The following is a 25,000-nucleotide window of genomic DNA, read 5'->3' on the forward strand; positions in this document are numbered from 1 at the left end:
GGTTGTCAAGCGGCGTGTATGTGTGTGGAGACACACACACACATATGCTCACACACACACACACACACACACGTTTTTTATTTACATACACACAGACGCACATGACGGTCTTTTTTCAGTTTTCGTCGACCGAATCCACTCACAAGGTTTTGGTCGATCCTGGGCTACAGTAGAAGATATGTTACCCAAGGTTCCACGCCTTGGTTAACAAGATGCCCGAATTGTACAAGGTGTGTGGAAACCAGAACCATGTGCTTGGGAAGTAAACTTCTTACCTCACAGCTGCGCCTGTGTTTACTTTTCTCAAAAAGTCCCAAAGCAAAATACATTGTTAGTAGTGTGTGTTGATAGTGCTTCCATAAGTGAAGATTGTCATTAAAAAAAAAAAAAAAATTACATATCTATCAAAGTAGTAGTGTATATGCACAGAAGTATATATGTACATAAACACAATGTCCTACGAAGAAGAAAGTTCAGTTAGCGAATATGATACACTTGAAAATACTGTCATGTTACGGTGTATATATATATATATATATATATATATATATATATATATATATATATATACACATATATATATATATATATATATATATATATGTGTGTGTGTGTGTGTGTGTGTGGTCATGTATACGTATAAACACGCACCAGTTATTTCATTAAGACATCGTTTAAATTTGATTTACGGTAGGAAACCTGACAGGCTTATGGGAAAATTGCACGAGTTAGAGTGTGTTTGTATTTATATATGTGTATGTATATATGTCTGTGTGTGTGTGTCTATATATTGCATAGATATGTGTATGTATGTATAATATATAGATAGATACGTATATATATATATATATGTGTGTGTATGTATTGCATAGATGTGTATGTATGTATATATTATATATAGATAAATATGTATATATATATATATATATATATATATATATATATATATATATATATATATATATATATATATATATATATATATATATATATATATATATATATATGTGTGTGTGTGTGTGTGTGTAAAAGTGTGTATGGTGACGTACAGTGTCCCATCCACGAATGAAACAGCGTTCAAGCACGTTTTATAGGCGGGGAAACCCGACATACTTCCAAGGGACGAGACATTTCGGTGTGATAACAGCAAGGAATGTCTCTCATCTCAGATGGAGTATGCGAGGCATCCATGAAATGGAATGCGTACGTGCATGCACACATGTGCATAGGAAGAAGAGGAAGGGTGTCTTGTTTCCATTGATGCAACATGACTGTACGGCTGGCCTGCTAGCCGGCGGGCAGTTGTGGTGATGCAGCATGTTTACATTGGTGAAGAAATACAAATTCCATCGGCATGACAAAATGCCTGTGATGCCATTCCGATGTGATTGTGTTTCCGTTAACATTAACTGGGCAGATTATATTTATTGTCTACCAACACCCCTTTTGTTTCTTTCATGATTTTTTTCTTCTTTTGTTTTCTTTAATCTGTCTGTCAGCTCTATCCAGTTAAATCTCGCAGTCTATCCGTTTATCATTCTATCACAATCTAATCTCTCTCTTTTTTTTTCTGTCTTCTTGCTTGCCTATCTATCTATCTATCTATCTATCTATCTATCTATCTATCTATCTATCTATCTATCTATCTATCTATCTGTCTATCTATCTATCTATCTATCTATCTATCTATCTATCTATCTTTGTCTCTCTCTCTCTCTATCTATCTTCTCTTCCTCTCTCTATCTCTCTCTCTCCCTCTAGCTCTCTGTCTCTCTCCCTCTCTCTCTCTCTCTATGTTTTTTGTTACGATCTCTTTTGATCGAAAATATATCCCCTTTTTTCTCTTTTTTCCCTTCTTTCTCCTCTCCCAAAAGAAAAGCTCTACTTTGTAACTTGTACCCTCTGTGTTCAGCCCTGTGTGGCTAATAAACATATCCATCCATCCATCCATCTATCTATCCATCTATCTATCTATCTATCTATCTATCTATCTATCTATCTATCTATCTATCTATCTATCTATCCATTTTTCTATCTAAATTTATATGCTGCTAAATACCTATATATATACTAGAAACATTGTTTATGCATAGGTATTAAAATATGTGTGTGTCTAGATACGTGTATGTATATATATATGTATTTGTGTGTGTGAGAGAAAAATATTAATATTTATTCTTCTAGATTATGTTTCCAATATATTTTGATATTTAAACTGTGCACACATTTTACTTTCATCAACCACAGGATATCAAGCATTATTCGTGACATTAGCATTCATATATCATCATGAATGTATTATAGATATGTCTATCTATACATATATATACATGCGTGTATCTATATGTGCACACACACACATACACGCGCGCATTTATAATACGTAACTTGTGATCTATCCATCAACTGTTTATATATTGCAATTGTTATATATATATATATATATAGCAGTATGCACGTACGATGCAGTAAAACCATTGATTGGCTTCTTGCACTATTCTGAGCGCATTCTTCCAATAAAGTTAACGTTCCTCTACGTTTGTGCACGCGCACACATACACACTCGCGCGCGCCTTGTCCCTTTCTTTTATTCTTTATAACTTTCAAATTTGGGTGTCGACCTCTCCCCTCTCTTTTCCTTCTCTCTCAAATTTTGTTTGTGGTTATTTGTTTCTTTTGCAGTCTTCCATAATCCAGGGGCTAGCTTTTCACAGTCTCTCCACGGCCCTAACCCCAAACTCCATCCATTACAACGATTTTGTGTACTTGTCAATATTATTGGAATTTCCGTTAGACCCTTTTGAACAAATACATGCCAGCTATAGCCTCCTGTCCATTATTTCAGACCTTATATATTTAAATCTATATTATCCCAGGTAAATTTTCAGATTAACACCCACACGATTTTCACTAGGGTGTTAGGGTTAGTTTTAGGGTTACGGTTAGGGTTACAGAATTCCGTCCCTAACCTTAACCGTAATCGTAACCCTAAATCCTAACCCTAACCCTAACCCTAAACCCTAACCCCTAACCCTAACCCTAAAACCCTAGTGAAAATCGTGCGGGTGTTAATCTGAAAATTTACCTTATCCCATGTATTATTCCCTTTTTAACGACATAAAATTTGTGCGATTCTCAAGAAGACATTAAACTGCTATTTCTAGCGATTTTAGTGACTTATTTAAGGTAGTGGTTCTCAACCTTTTTAATCCAGATCCAAAACCTGGTTTTTTTTTTAGGGGCTGCACCAAAAGAAGTAAAAACACAAGGGAAAGAAATTTTTTTATCAATAAAGACCGTCGAGGGCCGCACGTGGCCCTGGGAGCCGCTGTTGAGAACCGTTGACTTGGCCTTCCACATTGGTGTATGTTTATATGTTGATATATGTTGTCAGTCTTGTAATAAAACTTGCGTTAATGCAGCATCCTTTTAACGGTCCCTATCTGTGAGCCCCTGTACAATCACTCTACCCCCCCCCCCCCCAAAAAAAAAACAGGCGCAAGTATAACACTCCCAGAGGCCTTTCTACAACAGCATCATAAGGCTGTCCAACCAAGTTAGTTAAAAAAAAGTAACTACTAGTGGTTGTGGATGTAGTATTGAGGATGATGGCGGCGGTGGTGGTAGCGGTGATTGCAGTGGTGGTGGCAGTGATTGTGGTGGTAGGGGTGGTGGCGGTGATAGTGTTGATGGTGAAAGAAGCTTCCTGGGAACAATAATAGCGTAGCACATTAATCATCTTTTTGTTGTGACACATTAACGCGCATGCATATACGCACACACGCACACACATGGACTCGCACATGTTCATATAGCGAGACATAGTGACACATACACTCCAACGCGTATAATCTATAATTCACACATGCACATTATCATAGACACGTACAGTCACGCACAATGCACAACACAACACATACACCCACCCACACACTCCGAATGACAATAAAATTTAAATGAACAATTGTTGAAAGTTCAAATGTGTCAAAACATTTCAACTTTTGTCAAAATTAAACGATATATTAAAAATAAATGAATTTGTGTCCCTATTTTCATCTGTTTGGAAAAAACAAAATGGATTTCTCGACTAGGACGAGTGAAAGAAGCCTGTCCTATTTACGTTGACCTCAGTGTGCAACTGGTATTTATTTTGTCCACACTAAAAAGCAAAGCCAACTTCGATGGAATTTGAAACCATAGTCTGAAGGCTGACGAAATATTGCTAAGTATTTTACTTGACATGCTAACAGTTCTGCCAGCTCGCCACCTTGGTCTGCCTAATAATAATAATAATAGTAATAATAATAAAAAACAAAAAAAAAAACAACTGAGTAAAAATCTTGAAGTACGTGGAACAAATAGGGGCTGCAATAAGGGTAGAGCCCTTGTAGAAAATAGCACTGCTTGGAACTGCTCAAATATTCCGGATGGTGCTCGAAAAATAAGGGGTGTTACCTTAGTTCACTGGTTGTGAACAGCTGACACTGTAGTACATCTCCAGTGTTAGAAGCTGTGCAAAGACAATAATAATAATAATAATAATCCTTTCTACTATAGGCACAAGGTCTGAAATTTAGGGGAAGGGGGATAGTTGATTACATCAACCCCAGTATTTGGCTGGTATTTAATTTATCAACCTGAAAGGATGAAAGGCAAAGTCAACTTCAGCGGAATTTGAACTCAGAACATAGAGGCAGATAAAATACCGCTGAGCATATTGTCCAGCAATGTTTAGTGGTATTTTGTCAGTCTTTATGTTCTGAGTTCAAATTCTGCTGAAATTGCTGGCCTTGTGCCAAAATTATTATTATATTTACCACAAAGACAGCTGATGAAGGAGATGTTACAGAGAAGAGAAAATGAAAATGATGAAGCTTATGCAAAAATCGTTTATGAAGAAAACAAGCAACAAATTAATAAATGTCAGGCATGGAATTCATAAGGCAATCCATTTAGTATTCTAACAGTAGGGAAGGCCAGTTAAAGAACCCTACAGATTCAGGATTACTCTGATTTCAAAGTACTCTCTCCAAGTAATCATACCCTGGCCTACACAAATAGAGAGTAAACCTATTTATTTGTCTGGGCCATACTTGTCACTCTCACCCAACTTTCAGCAAATTCACTGGAACAGAATACCTCACCTCTCTCTCTCTCCAACCTCTTCAACTTCTTCCGTCTCTCCAAGGTCCATCCGAAGAGGCTGATGACATTTTGACCAAAGTGGAAAGTCTCCCTCTCTCATTGAATCCTTTTACTCTTGTCTACCAAACAATCCCTTTTGCTATTGGCCACCAAATGGGCAAATTTATTTGGTGGACATCCTCATGATGGATTACCAATGGTTGGATTTATCCCATATGCAGCAACAGCTTTTTTGATACATTTCCCAAAGTTGGTAATGCTTTGACATTGAGTGATTGCGAAGCAGTATTCTTTATTGTGCACATCTCAGAAAGGTTGAAGTTCCTACCTTGCTTATGGTGTTTATTCCAAACAGCATCCCATTCTGTATAAATGCCGGAGATGCATTCCTGGACGTTGTCCACAGTGTTCAAGCTGAAAGACTTCCAGAACTGAATGTTCAGCTGATCTTCATTGATGAAGCCTGATTGCTTGACCTGCTAGAAATAGCAGCCTATATATCTCAAGTTTCATGCTACTATTTTAAAGTAAATGGAGACAGTCATGGTTGGAATGCTTTTAGTCTATATCTGCTTCTCAGGGTTGATCTGGGGTTAAACTAAACACAGGACCAGGCTATTTTGGAAAGAGAAGGGATTGGGGGTTGGGTAGTAAGTCAAAGCCATTGATATTTCGTTCCTTCACTTCAAAATTTAACAAATTCCACACGAGAAATTTAAACCCGAGAACATCAAAATATGGCACTAAATAGTGTAACACCTTTAATATTAGCCCCCCCCCCACACCCACCTACCAACTACTTCCCAGGTTGACTCACAACATGTGGTTAATATGGTCTACATTGTCTCTACAGTCTTGTTCAGTTAGGATGTTGGTGTTGATGATGATGATGATGATGGATGTTAAACATCATTATTGATTAGGATGATGACGATGACGACAATGGTGATGACAGTGATGGCGGCAATGATAATAATGATAAATGAAGATATTTGATTAGGATCATGATGATGATGATAACGATAATGAGGATGATGATGCTGATATAAATAATGATGAAGGTTGGTGATAATTGATTGTGATGGCAATGGTGGTGGTGGTGGAGAGGAAGTGATGATGTTGATGATGATGAAAGTATCAATGTCAGTGGAACCATCTTACCATAAGGGTTCATGTTAGCTCACTCTATCACACGTGCACACACACACACACACACACACACACACACGCAAACGCACACAACTCCAGCTAAATTCTCTTTAGATGTGAGTAAATGTTAGCCACCACTGCTGCCACCACCCATTAACCACAACCATCTCCTCCACCATCACCATTCCCTATGCTCTCTCAATGCTACTATCATTTCCACCACCACCACCATCATCATCACTACCACTGTTAACATCATCATTATCCACATCTTCACCACTGCCACCACAACCACCATCATTTTCGGTCTCTATGAGTTGCTCCAATTCAAATCTAGCTTTCTTCACCATTGTTTTGACATCCCCTTTTCTATGCCTGCATGGGTCAGACAGTTTTCTCAGGTAGATTTTCTATGGCCAGATGCTTTTCCTGTCACCAACCCTGACTTGAAGTTTAAAGGATACTGTATTTTCTGGCATACAAGTCGATATACAGCATAGAACATGAAGTGCAAACATTCAAACATTGTCTCTATCTTCCAAATCCTGCTGCTTTTCATATAGAATTTTGGTCCTCCAAAGGTCATCTTGGTGTGTAAGTTGACCTACCTTTTTTGGGGTCTGGAAAATGTAAGAGGAAAAACACTTGAGTATAAAACAGTGTAGTGTCCCACCCATGCCAGCATGGAAGGCGAACGTTAAACGATGATGATGTGTAAATTTGTATTGTTGGACTATGAAATACTTATAGAATACTTAAATTCTTTCTCCTTTTACTATTTCCTCCCAAACCAACACCACCACTACCCCCCCCCCCCCCACACCTGCACTATCTATCTCTGCTATGATTACTACTACAACTGCTGCTGCTGCTGCTGCTGTTCTGTGAAGCTGTATGGTATAAAAACTGTTCTCATTTTCTTTGGCAAGGTACACAACTCTGTCTACCTTTAGCAGAGATGAACTTTGAGAATTCAGTCTGATCCTGTACTGCAGTCGAAGTGAAGTAGTGACAGATATTCATTGACTCACCAAACATTCTCTGTTGGTGAAACAAATAACAGCGAGGAAGTTGCATAAGCCGTTGCAATGTAGAGCAACTTGTTAGTGTTTCTTTTTCATGCTGTATACCCAGAGGTCAGTTTGGTGGAGTCCAATACATCTAAAAAGTTAAATACTCCACAGGTGGGACTTGAAGACATCATTACAAGCTTTGGATTTACTCAACTGTTATTTAAGAATTTCAAGAAATTTCAGCATCGACCATTTTATCTTTTTATTTAAGCATAATTGTACCCACAACTTCATTATCCAATGTGTCGTTTCCCTTTTTGAGATAATAGTGTGTAATTTGAGAGGTTTTAGTGCTATTTCTAGCAGGGCGAGTAGCTACATAGAAAAGTTGGTTGTGTGGTTAAGAAGTTTTCTTCCCCAACATATGGGTTCAGTCACACTGCATGGTACCTTGGGCATTATGGCCCTGGGATGACTAAAGCCTTGTGAGTGGATTTGGTAGATGGAGGCCCTGGAGTGACCAAAGCCTTGTGAGTGGATTTGGTAGATGGAAATTGAAAGAAGCCCATCTCGTATATATATATTGTGTGGTTGTTGTAAATGATTGTCGGTCATATGAGCAGTGTCATTCATTCACAATATTCTGCCAAAACATGTCTGGCCAGGGGGAAAATATTAGCTTGCTTGGAAAAAGGAGAAGGTTGACAACTAGAAGGGCATCCAGCCATAGGAAATTGTGTTGTCCGTGCAAGACCCATGGAAAATAAACGTTAAAGTGATTATGAGGTTCTAATTGTTAACTGGTATTGTTAAGTTCAGACATTTGAGGATGACATGTTATCAAGTTAATGACTCCCAAAGTACAAGATATTCCAGTCATATGAAGAGAGAACATGGCTAAATCAATCGCAGATTCCCTGTGTGTGTGTGTTTTTTATTGTTATTTAGCCTCAGCTCAGTCTTAATCCAAGATCTCTAACTCAGCAAGTTGCCATTTACTTCCAGGTCAGTCTTTATCCAACATCTCTAACTCAGCAAGATATTTCCCTTGTTCAATCTTCATCCAACAGTTCTAGATAAGCAAGTTGCTGTTTAACCCCAGGTCAATCTTGATCGAACGTCTCCAGATCAATGAGTTGACTGTGATCTAATAGAACCAGATCAAATGTGTTTCAATAATGTTCATCTCAACTTTTCCAAGGCACTTTATCTATGGTAGTCTTTGAGGCTCACCATTGGACATTAATGAAACACTATTTATACAGTATCTCTACCAAATCACCACTGTTAAACTGTTTACAGGTAGATGGACTGAGATACCTGTGACTTATAAAGTTATAGTTGGTTATTCTCAGGTGGACCCAGAATGAGTAAAAGGCTTCCCAGCAATTGCTATCCTGTCCTTTGTCTAGACTTTGTCCAGTGAGTACGTCTTAACATTTTTTAAGATAGTTGTGTATGAGTGACGACTTAGCTGCTATTTCCAGCAGATCAGGTGGCCCTATAGGCTCTTTCAGGGTTGATAAATTAAGTACCAGTTACGTACTGGGGCTGATACATCGACTGGGCCCCTCCCCCAAGATTTCGGGCCTTGTACCTAGAGTAGAAAAGAATATATGCTGTATGCTTTATTTCTGTGACAATGGCACTAGTGAGGTCACCAAGTAAGTTGCAAGACAAAGAAAGGACGAGGAAAGGCCATTTTGACTGAATGAGAGGGTATTGGAGAGAGAGAGAGAGAGAGAGAGAGAGATAGAGAGAGAGAGAGAGAGAGAGAGAGAGAGTTGTGGTTTTGTGCCAGTGTTCAAGGCTAAGTATTATAGAGGGACTGGTGTCTTGCTATACAAGAGATACACGGCTACCCTACATCATGTGACAGTGGGTGGGAGTACCTTGAAAGGTGATAAAGATGGTGCCGGCAGGGTGTCAGAGCATACTCTGAAGGTACAAGAAGGTGAGTACAGGGAAGAATATAACCTGTGGGTCATTTCATAGGAATGTCTGAGGAGAGTGATGAATGGTTAAAGATTGGGCTGGAGATGAATGCAGTGAGTGACAAAAGAGGGCGAAAGTGTGGTTGATGGGAAATACCAGAATGGCAGTGGGGAGGTGAGATAGATGTGTTAAAGAATTAGATATTTTCACCACAGATGCAATGTGGTGGTGGGTTACAGGATTTGAACTGCTGGCCTTTAGCCATCTATGTTCTCAAGAACATCGGCATCGGTGTTCAAACGTGTAGACAAGCACAGTCTGCTGTACCAAAAGTCTAGTTGGTGGTAGTAGTGCATCCGTTGTAGAGCTGTCTGTCGGTGCTGACTGAAATAGTAACTTTATTGATTCTTCTGTCACTAGTTGATGTACTACTGCATTTCACACATCAACTTGATGTTGGTGTTGCTGCTGCTGCTGCTGGAGATGGGTAGATAGATGTTAGGTCAGGTCACCTTGCTCACTCATGCTAGCCTGTTGCACCCTCCAAATAGTCTGTTGGAACAATAGAAAGAGAAAGAGAGAGAGAGAGAAGGCCCATTGACAACAGCCCAAGTCAGAAATATTGTTTGCAGCCTTTATTTTACTCCAGATCAATCTTGATTGAGCAGAGTTATGATTAAAGATGTTTTTTCAGCTGTGACTCATCCTGTCTTTTTTTTTTTAATATACCTAGAACTACATCGTCTCTTTTATCTTTATCTTTTTAGTTGCTTCAGTTGCTGGACTGTGGCCATGCTGGGGCACTGCCTCAGAGTTATTTGTACAGATTGATTTCAGTACATATTTTAAAAATCTGGTACTTATTTCATCAATCTTTTTTGTTGAACTGCTAAGTTACAGTGATGTAAACAAACCAACACCGGTTCTCAAACCACGTGTTTGTAAAGAGACAAATGCAAAAACACACAGACACACGACAGGCTTCCACACAGTTTCTGCCTACCAAATTCGCTCACAAGGCATTATAATATTATAGCCACAATATTTATGGCTATGTGGTTAAGCAGCTTGCTTTGCAACCATGTGGTTTCAGGTTCAGTCCAACTGCATGGCACCTTGGGTAAACGTCTTCTTTTACAGCCCCAAGCTGACCATTGCCTTGTAAGTGAATTTCATAGAAGCCCTTCATGTACACACACAGAGCGAGAGGTTTGTGTGTCTTTGGGCCTGTATTTGTCACTACCATCCGTCACTGCTTGACAACTGATGTTGCTTTGTTTACATCATCCTCATAACATAGTGAGTTTTGAAAAGAGACCAATAGAATTAGTACCAGAATAAATAAAAAAACCAAAAAAAACAAAAAAACAAAAAAAAAAAAACCTCAAACGTACCGGGGTTGGTTTGCTCCACAAACTCTTGAAAGGCAGTGCTCCAGCATGGCCACATTTCAATGACTGAAATGAGTAAAAGATAAAAAATGTTTGAATTCTTTTCTTTTGATGTGAACTTGGGTTGGTTGAGTCTTTAAATTTATACATTTAAGGAATAGTTGCTGCTGGTATTTTTCTAACCAGGGGGACACTGCCTTCCCACGCAACCATAAATATGTACAGAGTATATTGTTATACTTATTATTTTGACAGATGCTAGCAGGGTGGGTGGGTGGGTGATGGGGGCTTTTGTTATTGCTTATTGTACTTAGACTGGATAATGTACTGATAGTGAATGAAGGTGGAGGATTTGTAGTGACAGATGAAACTGTATGATGTGTGTGTGTGTGTGTGTGTGTGTGTGTGTGTGTGTGTGATTGATAAAGTAAAAATTATGGTGTGTGTGTGAATAGATGGTAGGATGTGACTTGAGATATTTGGCTGTTATTTTTAGCAGTTCATGTAGAGGCTTCCTCATTGGCGTGTCTGTTTGTGTGTGTGTGTGTAAAAGAGAAAGATGTGTATGTGCAATGGTATTGTTGCTTGGTCCTGGATGTAGAGGACCTGCAGTGATTTGGCTGTTTGTAAGATGCTTTTGTGAAAGGCTCGAAAGCTATGGCAGGAACTTGAAAGACAGGTTGAATCTAGCTACCAGCCGATAACCCCTGGTAAAGTTGAAGGAGCCACATTAACCCCTGGTTAAATCCACTTAGTGACAAGATAGCCATTAACTATTTAAAAAAAATCCCTATTGAATTCAATAATGTATGCATCAAGGCAAGCGCAATGATATGAAAATGTGATGTAACTAGACAAGACCTGCTTCAAAATAGTTGTGACCATTTTCAAAGAGTAAAGGGTAGAAAAGCACAGAGTTAATATAAAAAGTATAAATGACCCTACACCATTTATTTCATGGTTTGACTGTCCAGGTATGGTTACGTGGTTTAAAATAGGTAAGAGATAAATCTCTCTCTCTCCTTAAGGACGGAATGTTGGGCTCGGTCAAATATTTGCTGTGTGTATCTGTTGTCTGGAACACACCCTGTGGAAATCTGTTCCCAACATTTCAAGGCAATCCCTCCAATGGACACTCCCCAGGGAGGTACATGCATGGCAGATGAAAAGCAACAGACTGTCAAGTGACTACACTCGGGAACAAGAACAATCCATTGCTGAAGATTGAGGTAAATGGAGATCTCTTGTTGGTTCCCTATGCTCCGTATGGTGTTTAAGGATTAAGAAATATTTTCTGTTCTTGAGAAGTGAACCCAACAAAGTACAGTCCAAGTACTTGCAAGAAAATTGCTGTTATGGATTTGAACTCCAGCCCTTAAATCATTTCGTTTCTGTGAGGAATGTTTGGGTCATGACTTTTAAATTTTAAGATTGGTCAGAGTTGTTGGAAAGTTAAGAGCAAACTTCTCAGCATTTAACATTTGCATATCACATAGCACTTCCTTGGTGTGGAATGGCGTTGAATGGAGATTGACCCAACACTGGGTCATCTCTATCCTTATTAAACCTCATTATCAACATCATCTTCATCACCATGACTGACATGCATCATTGTCATCTAAAAGGAAAGCATCAAATTATTCACAATTCCCTATTTTTCTTGTATTTTGAAGGGGAAAAAAATCTATGTAAAAAGGAGGGAAAATATATTTTCAATGCAAAAAGTATAAAAGCAAAGTATAAATGTGGAGTATCAGATTTTTTTCTTTTTTTACCCCTTTCCCTTGTCCCCTATCTGCTGCTACCATTACAAGTCAGGGTATATGGTGCCCTGACCCCTTGTACTTTTAAATAAAATTTAGTTCTATTTTATGTTGGCAGTGGTGGTGGTGGGGGGGGGGGGTAGATCAGTTTACTTCTTCCTCATTATTCTACATGCATCTAACACACACACACACACACACACACACACAAGAAAGGCAACAGGGTGGAGACCCCCACTGAAAATAAAGCATGTAACATGTGTAGTTTGGTACTGTTACTGTTTATTGTTTTTTTTTTTATAAGTCAAAGGGGGTGGGGTGGATGAGATGAGGGGAAGGTTTGTGTATAATGGGTGTGTCACTTTTTGGAGTGGAGGATGCTGTGGTGTACATAGCATCTCCCTTGTTTTTCTCTTACACCACCACCACCACCATCACCATCCATCTTTCCATTTTGCCTCCCAACGTCTGCACCTCGCCATCAACCTGGGTGAAGAGGTGGCAACAGGGTGGGGTGAGGATTAGAAGGAGTCTTACAAAGCAGCTGTTTAGCTTTACTCATTTCTTAGAAGCAACAGCAATAAACTGTGGCCTGAACTGGTTGATGAGGGTGGGGGTTGGGGTGCAGACAGCAGAATGTACACACACACACACACACACACTCTCTCTCTCTCACACTCACTTCCATCCAGGTATGTGTACAGATATATTCAAGCCATTTGTGTGTTTGTGCAAGTATGTATTATATATATATATATATATATATATATATATATACATATATATATGCAACTTTTGTAGATAGGTGCAGGAGTGGCTGTGTGGTAAGGGGCTTGCTTTCCAACAACATGGCTCTGGGTTCAGTCCCAGTGTGTGACACATTGGGCTAGTGTCTTCTACTATAGACTCGGGTTGACCAAAGCCTTTTGAGTGGATTTGGTAGACGGAAACCAAAAGAAGCCCATCGTATATATGTGTTTGTGTGTCTGTGTTTACGTTCCTGTAACTTAGTGGTTTGGCAAAAGAGACCGATAGGATAAGTACTAGGCTTACAAAGAATAGGTTCTGGGGTCGATTTGTTCGACTAAAGGTGGTGCTCCAGCATGGCCGTAATCAAAATGGCTGAAATAAGTAAAAGAATAGAAGAACCATGTAGCTGTTTTTTTGTGTTTATCTACACATGCTCACAAATACATCTACAAACAGATGTGCACACACGCAAAACTTTGTGTATGAGAGAGAAAGAGAGAGAGAGGGGAGAGGAGAGGAGTCTTGGTAGTCCCCCCCCCCCCCCGAAAAAGAAGTGGGTGAGTGTGGTGGAAGATAGGCAGATTCATCCATTGTGTATTAAATTGTGTTTGTGTGCCATGTGGCCATCACCATATCTCTTTCTTTCAACTCCACTCTCTCTCTTCTCTCTCTTTCCTTTTCTCTCATTCTGCTCCCCCCCCCTCTTCCTATCTAAACTAGTGCAGCCAATCTCAGCTGTTCCAATGCTTACTCACTGCTTCGCTGAACATCTTGTTAACAGGTTTGATTTTTTTTTTTTCTCTGTTGGTTTATATATGGTGTTGTTGTTGTTGGTGGTGGTGGTGGCAAAGTACAGGGAGAGTACTGTTGAATATGGATCACATTCAGCATCAACAAGCCGAATGGGGAGGAGAAAATAAAAAAAGAAGTAGAAGAAAGGAAATAGCTCATTAATGGCTTCTAAGACAAGGACCACCATCTCTCTTGATGTAGCATTTTGTAACCAATGAATCATCAAACATATCAGAAGGTACATCATCATCATCATCATCATCATCGTCATCGTTTAATGTCCGTTTTCCATGCTGGCATGAGTTGGACGGTTTGACCGGTGACTAGCAAGCCAGGGGGCCACACCAGGCTCCAATCTGATCTGGCAGAGTTTCTACAGCTGGATGCCCTTCCTAACGCCAACCGCTCTGAGAGTGCAGTGGGTACTTTTTATGTGCCATTGGCATGGGAGCCAGTCAGGCGGTGCTTGCAATGACCACGTTCAGATGGTGCTTTTTACGTGCCACCGTTATGAGAGCCAGTCAAGTGGCACTGGCATCGGCCATGTTTGGATGGTGCTTTCTACGTGCCACCAGCACGGGCATCATCCACGTTCGGATGGTGCTTTTTAAGTGCCACTGGCACAGGAGCCAGTCAGGTGGCAACGATAGTAGTAGTAGTATGTTATAGTGTGTTGTTTAGCCCCAGGTCATCCTTGATTGAGAGGACCAACAATCAAAAGCATGCTGTTGTTCTCTGTCAACTGAAATACACCATCAACATGTCTTAGCTACACTGTCCTGCATCATGTACTCTGTTCTCTATCATTCACACCAGTGGTTCTCAACTAGGGTCCTCAATGATCCTTGGGAGTCCCTATAAGATTTTGTCGTTCGAATTTATCTCCAATAAACTAGTTGTACTTTTACAATACACAAAGTATTTTAACAATTTTTCTTTATACAGCGCCTAATGATATTTAATTATAAAACTATAATTGGATTTTTTTAAACATTGAATGGCTACCAGGGTTCATCTGAATGAAAACAGAATCAAAGAGGTCTATGGGTAAAAAATGGGTTAAAAACTACTGATTTATATTGTCACATATCAAACTACACTGTCAGCTACAGTCACATATTAATGACACTGTCCTCTGTCATGTACTCTGTTCTCTATCAACTACATTGTCACAGGCCAAATATACACTGTCGTCTGTCATGTACTCTGTTCTCTATCAACTGCACTATCATATGTCAATGACACTGTCACCTCTCAAGTACATTCTCCATATACTGTCATACATACACTACACTGTCAGGGAGTGGTGGCGACCCCTGCTGTACTCTTTCACCATAACTTTCTCTCACTCTTTCTTCCTATTTCTGTTGTGCCTGTAATTCAAAGAGCCAGCCTTGTCACTCTCTGTGTCACGCTGAATCTCCCCCCCCCCCCCACCTGAGAACTACGTTAAGGGTACCACGTGTCTGTGGAGTGCTCAGCCACTTGCACGTTACTTTCTCAAGCAGGCTGTTCCATTGATAGGATTGACTGGAACCCTTGTTGTTGTAACTGACGGAGTGCCACGACGACGACTGGCACACACACTTTTCCTCTCCACACATTCTTGTCAGTGTGTGTGCATGTGTTCATTCAGGTGGGTGATCTTTGTGCATCCCTTATAACGGTGCTTCTCAAACTATCTGATGTGGCATACTGGCAGTTTTTTTTTTTTTTGTCAATGTGCCAGGAACTGGTAATATTTCTTAGTAATATTAATTTATACCAGAAACAATTTATATAATGGATATAATAAAAGTTGACATTTTAAAAATCTTATATTTATTTTGTAAACAAACAACACAATATTACATAAGCATTTTATAATGTTTCTTTCTTTTCTGGAAACTTGCTGCATACCGGCAGCTGATGGATGGCTCACAGACCAGCACCGGTCCACAGACCACCACTTTGTGCAGCACTGCCTTATAGCAATTGTGCACCATTAGACTTGGTGGAGGTAAAATCAGCTGATATTACATTGCAAATTTCAGATCACGTTTTTTGTTGGTAAGTTATCCCTTGCCATTGCTGCCCCTTTACAAACTACCCTTAAAAATCACATTAATACATTAACAAGCCGTTCTCCTCTTTCTCTATCCTAGCAGGGGAGTTATATTTTGCAGTCCTTTATATGATGTCCTCCAGATCAGTTACAGACCACTTGTGGATATTTATTTGTGGATTATGGTCCTTTGTACTTTGGACATAAAATGGGTTTAATATCTGGGCCCCAATATGGCTGGTTTAAATAAATGCTAAAGGGTGATGACTGTATGCTGTTTGTGATGATGATGTCAAAGAGAATGATTAATTTTACACGGCTCTCCTTATAGCTATCGTTGTTCCCTATTCTATGGATTGCCTAGAAGAAAAGAAAAGCAAAAATAAACTGGGGGCACTGTCCCTTCCCTGTTACATTTCTTCCTTTGGTTAATGAAAGAAAAGAAAGGAAAAAATTACATGCTAATTGACTGTTCTTTTTTCTTCAAACACACACACACACACACACACGAGCAAATGTGTTGTATGCATGCACTTGTACATCATAATCATCATTTCCCTTGATCCCCCCCCTCTCCTCACCACCCTGATACCCCACCTTCCCTCCATCTGTTCCATTCACCTGGCAGGCTAACACAAACTGTTGCCGCTACCAGCACACTGTACAGTTGTCATGGTAACAGATGTGAGTGGTCCTGCAGTCCACGTCTAATTAACTGTAGTAAAATAAAAAAATAAATAAATAAAAGTAAAAAATAAAAAAGTAAACAAAAATGAAATGAAAGCAAAAATAAAAACTTGAAAAGCAAAGAGAATCAATCATCAGTTTGATGATGATGATGATGTTGGTTATAATTAATTTGATGACATGGAGTTTTTTTTTACACATTGTGTGCTCGTTATGTTTGTGAGTGTGTGTATATATATATATATATATACATATATATATGTATATATATATATATATATATATATATATATAAAATATATGAATATTGTTTTTCTAATCTACCTTATACCAGCTCAAATTAGCTAGTAGTAATAGTGGTGGTGGCGGTGATGGCAGCACCAGCAGCTGATGGTGGTGATGGTGGTGATGGTGGTGGTGATATTTCGTGTGCACCTCAGTAGAATTGTTGCCTTCAACAAATGGCCTGCTCGACCTAAGTAAAAACATAAACGCAAGGCAATGTAATGTGGTACAAATCTTTGACAGCCTCCAAACAGCAGGTACCCCTCTATAAAGCGGTGAGTGTTTCATTTTGTAATTAGTAAAAGCTCTGGACGAAATATTTTGCTACATTTAGTTGTGTCTTTCTTACATTCTCGGTTCAAACCCTGCCAAAGAGGGAACCAAACTTTACGTTCTGTTTCTTGAAGGTTAATGAAAGTTATTTGTAATGTAAAGGGGTTGAGGCTTGCTTTTGTAGTCCTCAAATTTTTTGCCCCTCCCCTCCAATTACTAATGGAACGACAAAACAAATTTATCTTTTACTTGTTTCAGTCATTGGATTGTGGCCATGCTGGGGCACCGCTATGAAGGATTTCGTCAACCAGATGAGCCCCAGTACTTATTTGTTTAATACTTATTTTGTCTGTCTCACTTTACTGAATCACTACATTATGAGGACATAAACAAACAAACACCCACTGTTAAGTGGTGGTGGAGGGACAAACAAATACAGATGTGCACTTGCGTACACACACACACGTGATGGCTTTCTTTCAGTTTCCATCTACCACATTCATTCACAAGGCTTTGGTTGGCCCAGTGATATAGTTCACGACACTTGCCCAAGGTACCACACAGTAGGACTGAACCTAGAACTATGTGATTTGGAACCAAACCTCATGCCACATAGCCTCCACCAGTGCCTATAGATTCTGTCCCTACAATTCTTCTGTTTGCATTTTGGTTTTGGATGAAAATAAAAAGTTGAAAACAATCACAGTTTTGTTAAACATAAGTGCAGGAGTGGCTGTGTGGTAAGAAGTTTGCTTCACAACCATTTGGTTCCAGGTTCAATCCTACTCTATGGCATCTATATATATATATATATATATATATATATATATATATATATATATATATATATATATATATATATATATATATATATATATATATATATATATATATATATATATATATATCATCATCATCATCATCATTGTCGTTTAATGTCTGCTTTCCATGCTGGCATGGGTTGAACGGTTTGGCTGAGGGCTGGCGAACCAGATGGCTGCACCAGGCTCCAATCTGATCTGGCAGAGTTTCTACAGCTGGATGCCCTTCCTAACGTCAACCACTCCGAGAGTGTAGTGGGTGCTTTTACATGCTACTGGCACGAGGGCCAGTCAGGTGGTTCTGCCAATGACCATGCTCAAAAGGTGTTTTTTACGTGCTACCTGCACGGGAGCCAGTCAGGTGGCACTGGTAACGACCACGTTCGAATTTGTATATATATATATATATATATATATATATATATATATATATATATATATATATATATCAATCATCATCATCATCATCATCATCGTTTAACGTCCGCTTTCCATGCTAGCATGGGTTGGACGATTTGACTGAGGACTGGTGAAACCGGATGGCAACACCAGGCTCCAGTCTAATTTGGCAGAGTTTCTACAGCTGGATGCCCTTCGTAACGCCAACCACTCAGAGAGTGTAGTGAGTGCTTTTACGTGTCACCCGCATGAAAACGGCCACGCTCGAAATGGTGTCTTTTATGTGCCACCCGCACAAGCCAGTCCAGGGGCACTGGCAACGATCTCGCTCGAAAATCCTACGGGAGCCAGTCAGGCGGTACTGGCAACGGCCACGCTCAAAATGGTGCATCTCATGTGTCACCCGCACAAGAACCAGTCCAGGGGCACTGGCAACGATCTTACTTGGCTTGCCGGGTCTTCTCACGCACAGCACATTTCCAAAGGTCTCGGTCAGTAGTCATCGCCTCGGTGAGGCCCAATGTACGAAGGTCTTGCCTCACCACCTCAGCCCAGGTCTTCCTGGCCTACCTCTTCCACGGGTTCCCTCAACTGTTAGGGTGTGGCACTTTTTCACGCAGCTATCCTCATCCATTCTCACCACATGTCCATACCAGCGCAATCGTCTCTCTTGCACACCACAACTGATGCTTGTAATGTTCAGCTTTTCTCTCAAGATACTTACACTCTGACGGGTATTCACATTGACATTACACATCCAACGGAGCATACTGGCTTCATTCCTTGCGAGCTTACGTATGTCCTCAGCAGTTACAGCCTATGTTTCACTGCCATGTAGCATGGCTGTTTGTACGCATGCGTCATACAGTCTGCCTTTTACTCTGAGTGAGAGTCCCTTTGTCACCAGCAGGGGTAAGAGCTCTCTAAACTTTGCCCAGGCTATTCTTATTCTAGCAGCTACACTTTCAGCGCACCCACCCCCACTACGAACTTGGTCGCCCAGATAGCGGAAGCTATCGACTACCTCTAGTTTTTCACCCTGGAATATATATATATATATATATATATATATATATATATATATATGTGTGTGTGCGCGCCTGTGTCCTGCTTGACACATGATGTTTACGTCCCTGCAACTTAGCATTTGAGCAAAAAACAGACTGACAAAACAAGTACTGAGTTCAAATCATTGAACTGAAACTCGTCAAAGCAGTGCCTCAACATGGCCACAGTCCAGTGACTGAAAGAAACAAGCAATAACAGATTGCATGTATATATGTACACGCGCGCACACTCTGTGCAGGGTATTGAAAGCACAAGCTCCCCTGTGCTGGATGTGTCACATTGGTCCCCAGACATCAGTCGCCAAGTGTTATCCAAGAGATCAGAACAGGACACTTGGAAGGCCTCCCATGACATTTGGAAGACGATTTCGTTAAGCAGTTCGGGTCAAGATGGGAAGAATGGTGCAATTGAAACAGAATTGGAATTGCATTGTGGCCAGTGGTGTATGACAGCATCTGATGGTCTAGTTCAGTACCGTGATATATATACAAGTGCGCGTGCGCGCACAGACACACACACACACACACACACACACACACACTGGTCATAGGAATTTAGAAACTTAATGTCAACAGTATATAATTCTCAAAGGCAGCGAGCTGGCAGAAACGTTAGAATGCTTGGTGAAATGCTAAGCGGTATTTCGTTTACCGTACGTTCTGTGTTCAAATTCGGCCGAGGTCGACTTTGCCTTTCATCCTTTCAGGGTCAATTAAATAAGTACCAGTTACGCACTGGGGTCGATGTAATCGACTTAATCCCTTTGTCTGTTCTTGTTTGTCCCCTCTATGTTTAGCCCCTTGTGGGCAATAAAGAAATGAATATACAATTCTCACTGGTAAGAAGTTTCTAAAATATATAAAGAAATACAAAGGATTGCTTTGATCCAATGTTTGCAGAAGACATGGGTTCAAGTCCTGTGGGCAGCTTTTGACTTTTCTATTCAAAGGGTTTTTTTTTTTTAAAGCCATTATTTCATAGCCATTATTTTAAAGCTATTATTTATAACTTTATCTGTTTTGAGATTCACGGTTCTAAAACAAAGATATACGTCCATGCACACGTGTGTCTGTGTTTGTCCCACCATTGCTTGACATAAATACTGGGGTAGATTCGTTTGACTAAAACCCTTAAATGACAGTGCTCCAGCATGGCTACAGTCCAGTGATTGAGGCAACTAAAAGATAACAGGACCCTCTCTTCTCTGATGGTGTATAGGCAATACTTAGATCCATGATTCCATTTGCCACTCCTACCTGGACCCCCACTATAAACTACAAAAAACACAAAAACAGTGTTCTACGCATAATAAGACGTGGCTTGACATACAGATCAGTCCTGATCCAACTGAGCTATAATCAAAATGTCATCCACTTGTGACCATCCCATCTATTTTTTAGATATAGTCTATGAAGGATGTGTGATTTCAGAGGGATTTGGCTGCTATTTCTATTTCCAGCAAGTGCAGCAACTGCATATAGGTTCCTTGTTAAGTGTGTGTTTATATATATTTGTCTCATTGACCTTGAGGTCCATACATTGGTAGAAGGCAGTCAAAAGGTGTCTCAACAGTGAATTGGTCTTGAGGGTTCAATTTCAATTCAGAATTTGAAGGGAGATAACTAAGTGCAGCAAAGATTTAATCTGGTGCTCTATGAGTGTGTGTGTGTGTGTGGAAATATTTTACAGATTTATACACTCTTCTTTCTCCCTCTGCCCCCTCTCTTTTTTCTCCATTTGTCTCTGTATCTTTCTCTTTCGTATACAATCTACCATCTGTTCACCCGACTCCTCTCATGCACACACACACACACACAGAAATTTTGGTGTGCGTACTGTACTATAATCTGCTTCCCACCTTCCTTTCTCTTTTTCTCTCATACACACACGTACATGTATATATATATATATATATATATATATATACATCCTACATACAAGCTGTTCCAACTCTTTCTCTGAGTTGCATCTATCTCTATTTTTCGACCTTCCATTCCCCTCCCCTCCTTCTCTTCCCCCTCTTTTAGCTTACTTTCTTCTCTTCCACAAGAACTACCTCATCCCCATCCTCTTCTGCTGCCTTCCTATGTTTTCTCTTTCTTTCTATCTTTCTTGAGTCTGGCTTAAGTCTACAAGTCTGTCTACCTATCCGATTTGTTACCTTTCTCTCTTTCCTCGCTTCTCCTTTTCTCCTTCCTCTCTCTCTCTATATATTTCTTCACTTTCTCCATCTATATATAATGAATAGCCATTCCTCTAGTCACCTATTACCATCCATCCATCCATCCATCAATATAGCTATATGTCTATCTGTCCATCTACTTATTTATCCAGCCAGGCAACCCTCTCTATTTTGTCTAAGTGTATCTTGTTGTTTACATCCCTTCTGCCTCTCCATACCCTCCCCTATAGTCTCTTCCTGGCTCTCTCCCTTGTCCCCACCCCCACCCTTTTCAATGTTTAATCATACAAACATTCTTCTCCATCATTCTTCAGATTCTGTTAGTTGCTTCATCTCAAGAACTCTCTTCTTCTCATTCTCTCTCATTCTCTCACCCACCCCTACCTCATTATCATTCTTCCATTCCTCTCCACATCAGCTGTCTCTCCTCTCTCCATATCCGCTTACTTTCACTTTCACTTCTCTTCACTCTCCCTCCCCAATCACCCTCTACATCCTTCCCCTTCAACTGTCTCTCTCTCTCTCAATCCTCCCTCTCATATGTTTACCATATCTCATCCCTCTCCTCATCAGATGTCAGTCACCCTTTCTCTCTACTCTCCATCTCTCCTTTACTCTTCACTTCAGATGTCTATCATTCTTCCTCACTCTCTCTCTCTCTCTCTCTCTCTCTCTCTCTCTCTCTCTCTCTCTCTCTCTCTCTCTCTCTCTCTCTCTCTTTCTCTCTCTCTCTTCTGTCTGTCATTCTTCATTCCTCTTCTTTTAACTCTCCCTTTTCATCTCATTGATATTCCTCCCCACCCTCCTTGCTCTTCATGTTCCATTCCACTCTCAGTTCACATACATTCCAGCCACTTGAAGAAATCATACACACGCACACGCACAATGTACACACTTACACATAGACACGTATTATATCAACATATTTATACAAATCACACACACACACACACACACACGTACAGTAATTCTGGCTTTCTAGGCATTTATCAAAAGTTGACATGGCATTCATCATAATCAGCAGCAGCACCACCACCACTGTCGCCTCTACTGCCACCATCACCACCACCTTTAACACCATCACCCCACCATCATCACCATCAACACCAACATTACCAACCCTGTTATCACTGGCAGTAACATTGCAACCACCACCACCACCACCATCCTCACCACTCCCGCCATCTTCATTACTGAAGTCAGCATCAATAACGTAATGGTTGTCGTCGGCAACATTATCATTTTCAACAGGATCCATTGCCAACATTATAATCCTCTTCAGTAGCAACAACAACTGTCTGCTGCTGCACTGCTGCTGCGGCTGTTATCGTTATTGTCATCCTCACCACCACCACCACCACCACCAACAACAACTCGCTCCCCCACCCCATTCAGAGGGTGGGTGTTGTTTGCCATTATCATCATCATCATCATCATCATCATCATTTCATCTGTCTGCTTCCATTATCAGACATCACTACCATTATCTTCATCACCACCTTTCCCATCATAATCATTATCATCACAATAAGCAATACCATTGCCCACAACGCCACCACGACCGCCATCACCCTCACCAACATCACCACCACCACCATCACCACCACTACTACAACCATCACAAACATTATCACCATCACTACCAGTATCACCACAAATGTCGTAATCAATCACCACCACCACCACCATCATCATCATCATCGTCGTCGTCGTCGTCGTCGTCGTCATAACCACCAACATCATTCAGTAATAATTCTTGCTAACAAACATTGATGGTGCTAACTTGAATCGCTCGCAACCACTGCACACATGTGTGCACAAATGCGCGCACACACTCACGTTTTCTGCATTTGTATGTGCCATCATGTGTGGCAGTTGCTGCATTCTGCTGGCTGCTTGCCATGTACTAGTCTTAGCATGGGTGCCAGTAGTAGTGTAGTATTAGCAGTAGCAGTAGTAGTGCCGTTGGTGTGATTGCAGTGCTGGTAGTAGTAGTTGTACTTGAAGTGTTGTTATTATTATTGTTGTTGGTGGTGGTGGTGGCGGTGGTGATAATAGCAGTGGTGGTGGCGGTGGTAGTAGTAGTGGTGGTTGTGGTGGTGATAATAGCAGTGGTGGTGGCGGTGGTAGTAATAGTACATTTGGTAGTGGTCATGGTGTTAGTAGTAGTAGTAGTAGTAGTAGTAGTAGTAGTGTGGTGTGGTTGTGCTCTAGTGCTGGCTGTGGTGGTGGTGGTGGTGGTGGTGGTGGTGGTGGTGGTGGTGGTGGTGGTACCACTGGTGGTTGTTTCCTGGTTATTGTTGCTGCTGCAGTGCAAATGGGTGGCATTAGTCATGTCATCAATTCTCCGGTTGTTAATAGTTGTTGTTGTTCAGGCGATAGTGATAGTGGTCATGGTAGCGGTAAGAGGAGACTGTGAAAGCAAATGTCTATGCTTACAGTTCTGTTTATGGTGATAGCGTTTATCTTAATAGAGGTGGTGGTGGTGGTGGTGATGGTAATTCCATAGCAGTGGCATCTCTTTGGGGTGCATAGATACTGCTGGTGATGGTGGCGGCAGTGGCAGTAGTAGTAGTAGTAGTAGTAGTAGTAGTGGTGGTGGTGGTGGTGGTGGTGGCAGCGATGGTGGCTATCCCGAATTCTCGTTACTGTTGTAATAGTTAAATAATGGCAGAAGCAATTGCCTTTTCTGATAGTTCTTATTGGTATTCTGGCATTGGTGGAGTTGCACATGTAGTAGTGGTATCGGTGCTACATGTGGGGTATTGGTAAAGGTAGTGGTAGCACTGGATTGTATTGTAAATGGTATCTTACATGTAGTGGTAAGTAGTGTTATGCTCACATGTGGTAATATTATAGTTATAATGCAAATGCTACCTGCAGCTGGCAGCGGTATTAAACATGTAGGAGTGTTAGACATGTGGTATTTAGTAGCGCTAACATGTGGTAGTAATACTACTGTGAGTGGTCTTGTTTGTTTGCATGGTGTTGGAGGTAGTGGCGGTGTTGGTGATATCATTGAAAGAGTGTTGCTGTTGTTGTAAGCAGCGGTGTCTGAGTCTGGCAGTGGTGGTGGTGGTGGTGGTGGTAGTGCTGGTGTCTGTCATGGTAGCAATACTTGTACAAAATCAATAACCGAGGCGGAAACGAGGACCTAGCGGTGGTGGTACTGGTGGTGGTGGCAGTGGATGTGCAGAAGGAGGAGGAGGAGGAGGAGGGGGAAGCGGAGATTATTGATTTCACCCCCCCCCCCCCCCCCTTCTCCTGCACCCTTCCCCACTGCGACCTTCTTGCATTCCACCT

General features: G+C 40.6%; 1 protein-coding gene across 2 annotated transcripts in view; it reads left to right on the forward strand.

Annotated features, from left to right (window-relative positions):
• LOC106867893 (uncharacterized) overlaps window positions 1-25,000 on the forward strand; it is a 93,947-nt gene that overhangs the window by 35,317 nt on the left and 33,630 nt on the right. The window contains exon 1 of one of the 2 annotated variants that reach the window (XM_089358026.1): window positions 15,836-15,987. The exons of the other annotated variant lie outside the window; for it this stretch is intronic. Within the exon in view, the coding sequence (XP_089214152.1) occupies window positions 15,851-15,987 (137 nt within the window). The 5' untranslated portion in view covers window positions 15,836-15,850. Of the gene's footprint in view, window positions 1-15,835; window positions 15,988-25,000 lie in introns of those variants that run through there. 2 annotated transcript variants of the gene reach the window in all.

This window comes from Octopus bimaculoides, chromosome 9, assembly GCF_046866305.1.
Source record: "Octopus bimaculoides isolate indiv1 chromosome 9, ASM4686630v1, whole genome shotgun sequence".
NCBI lineage: Eukaryota > Metazoa > Mollusca > Cephalopoda > Octopoda > Octopodidae > Octopus > Octopus bimaculoides.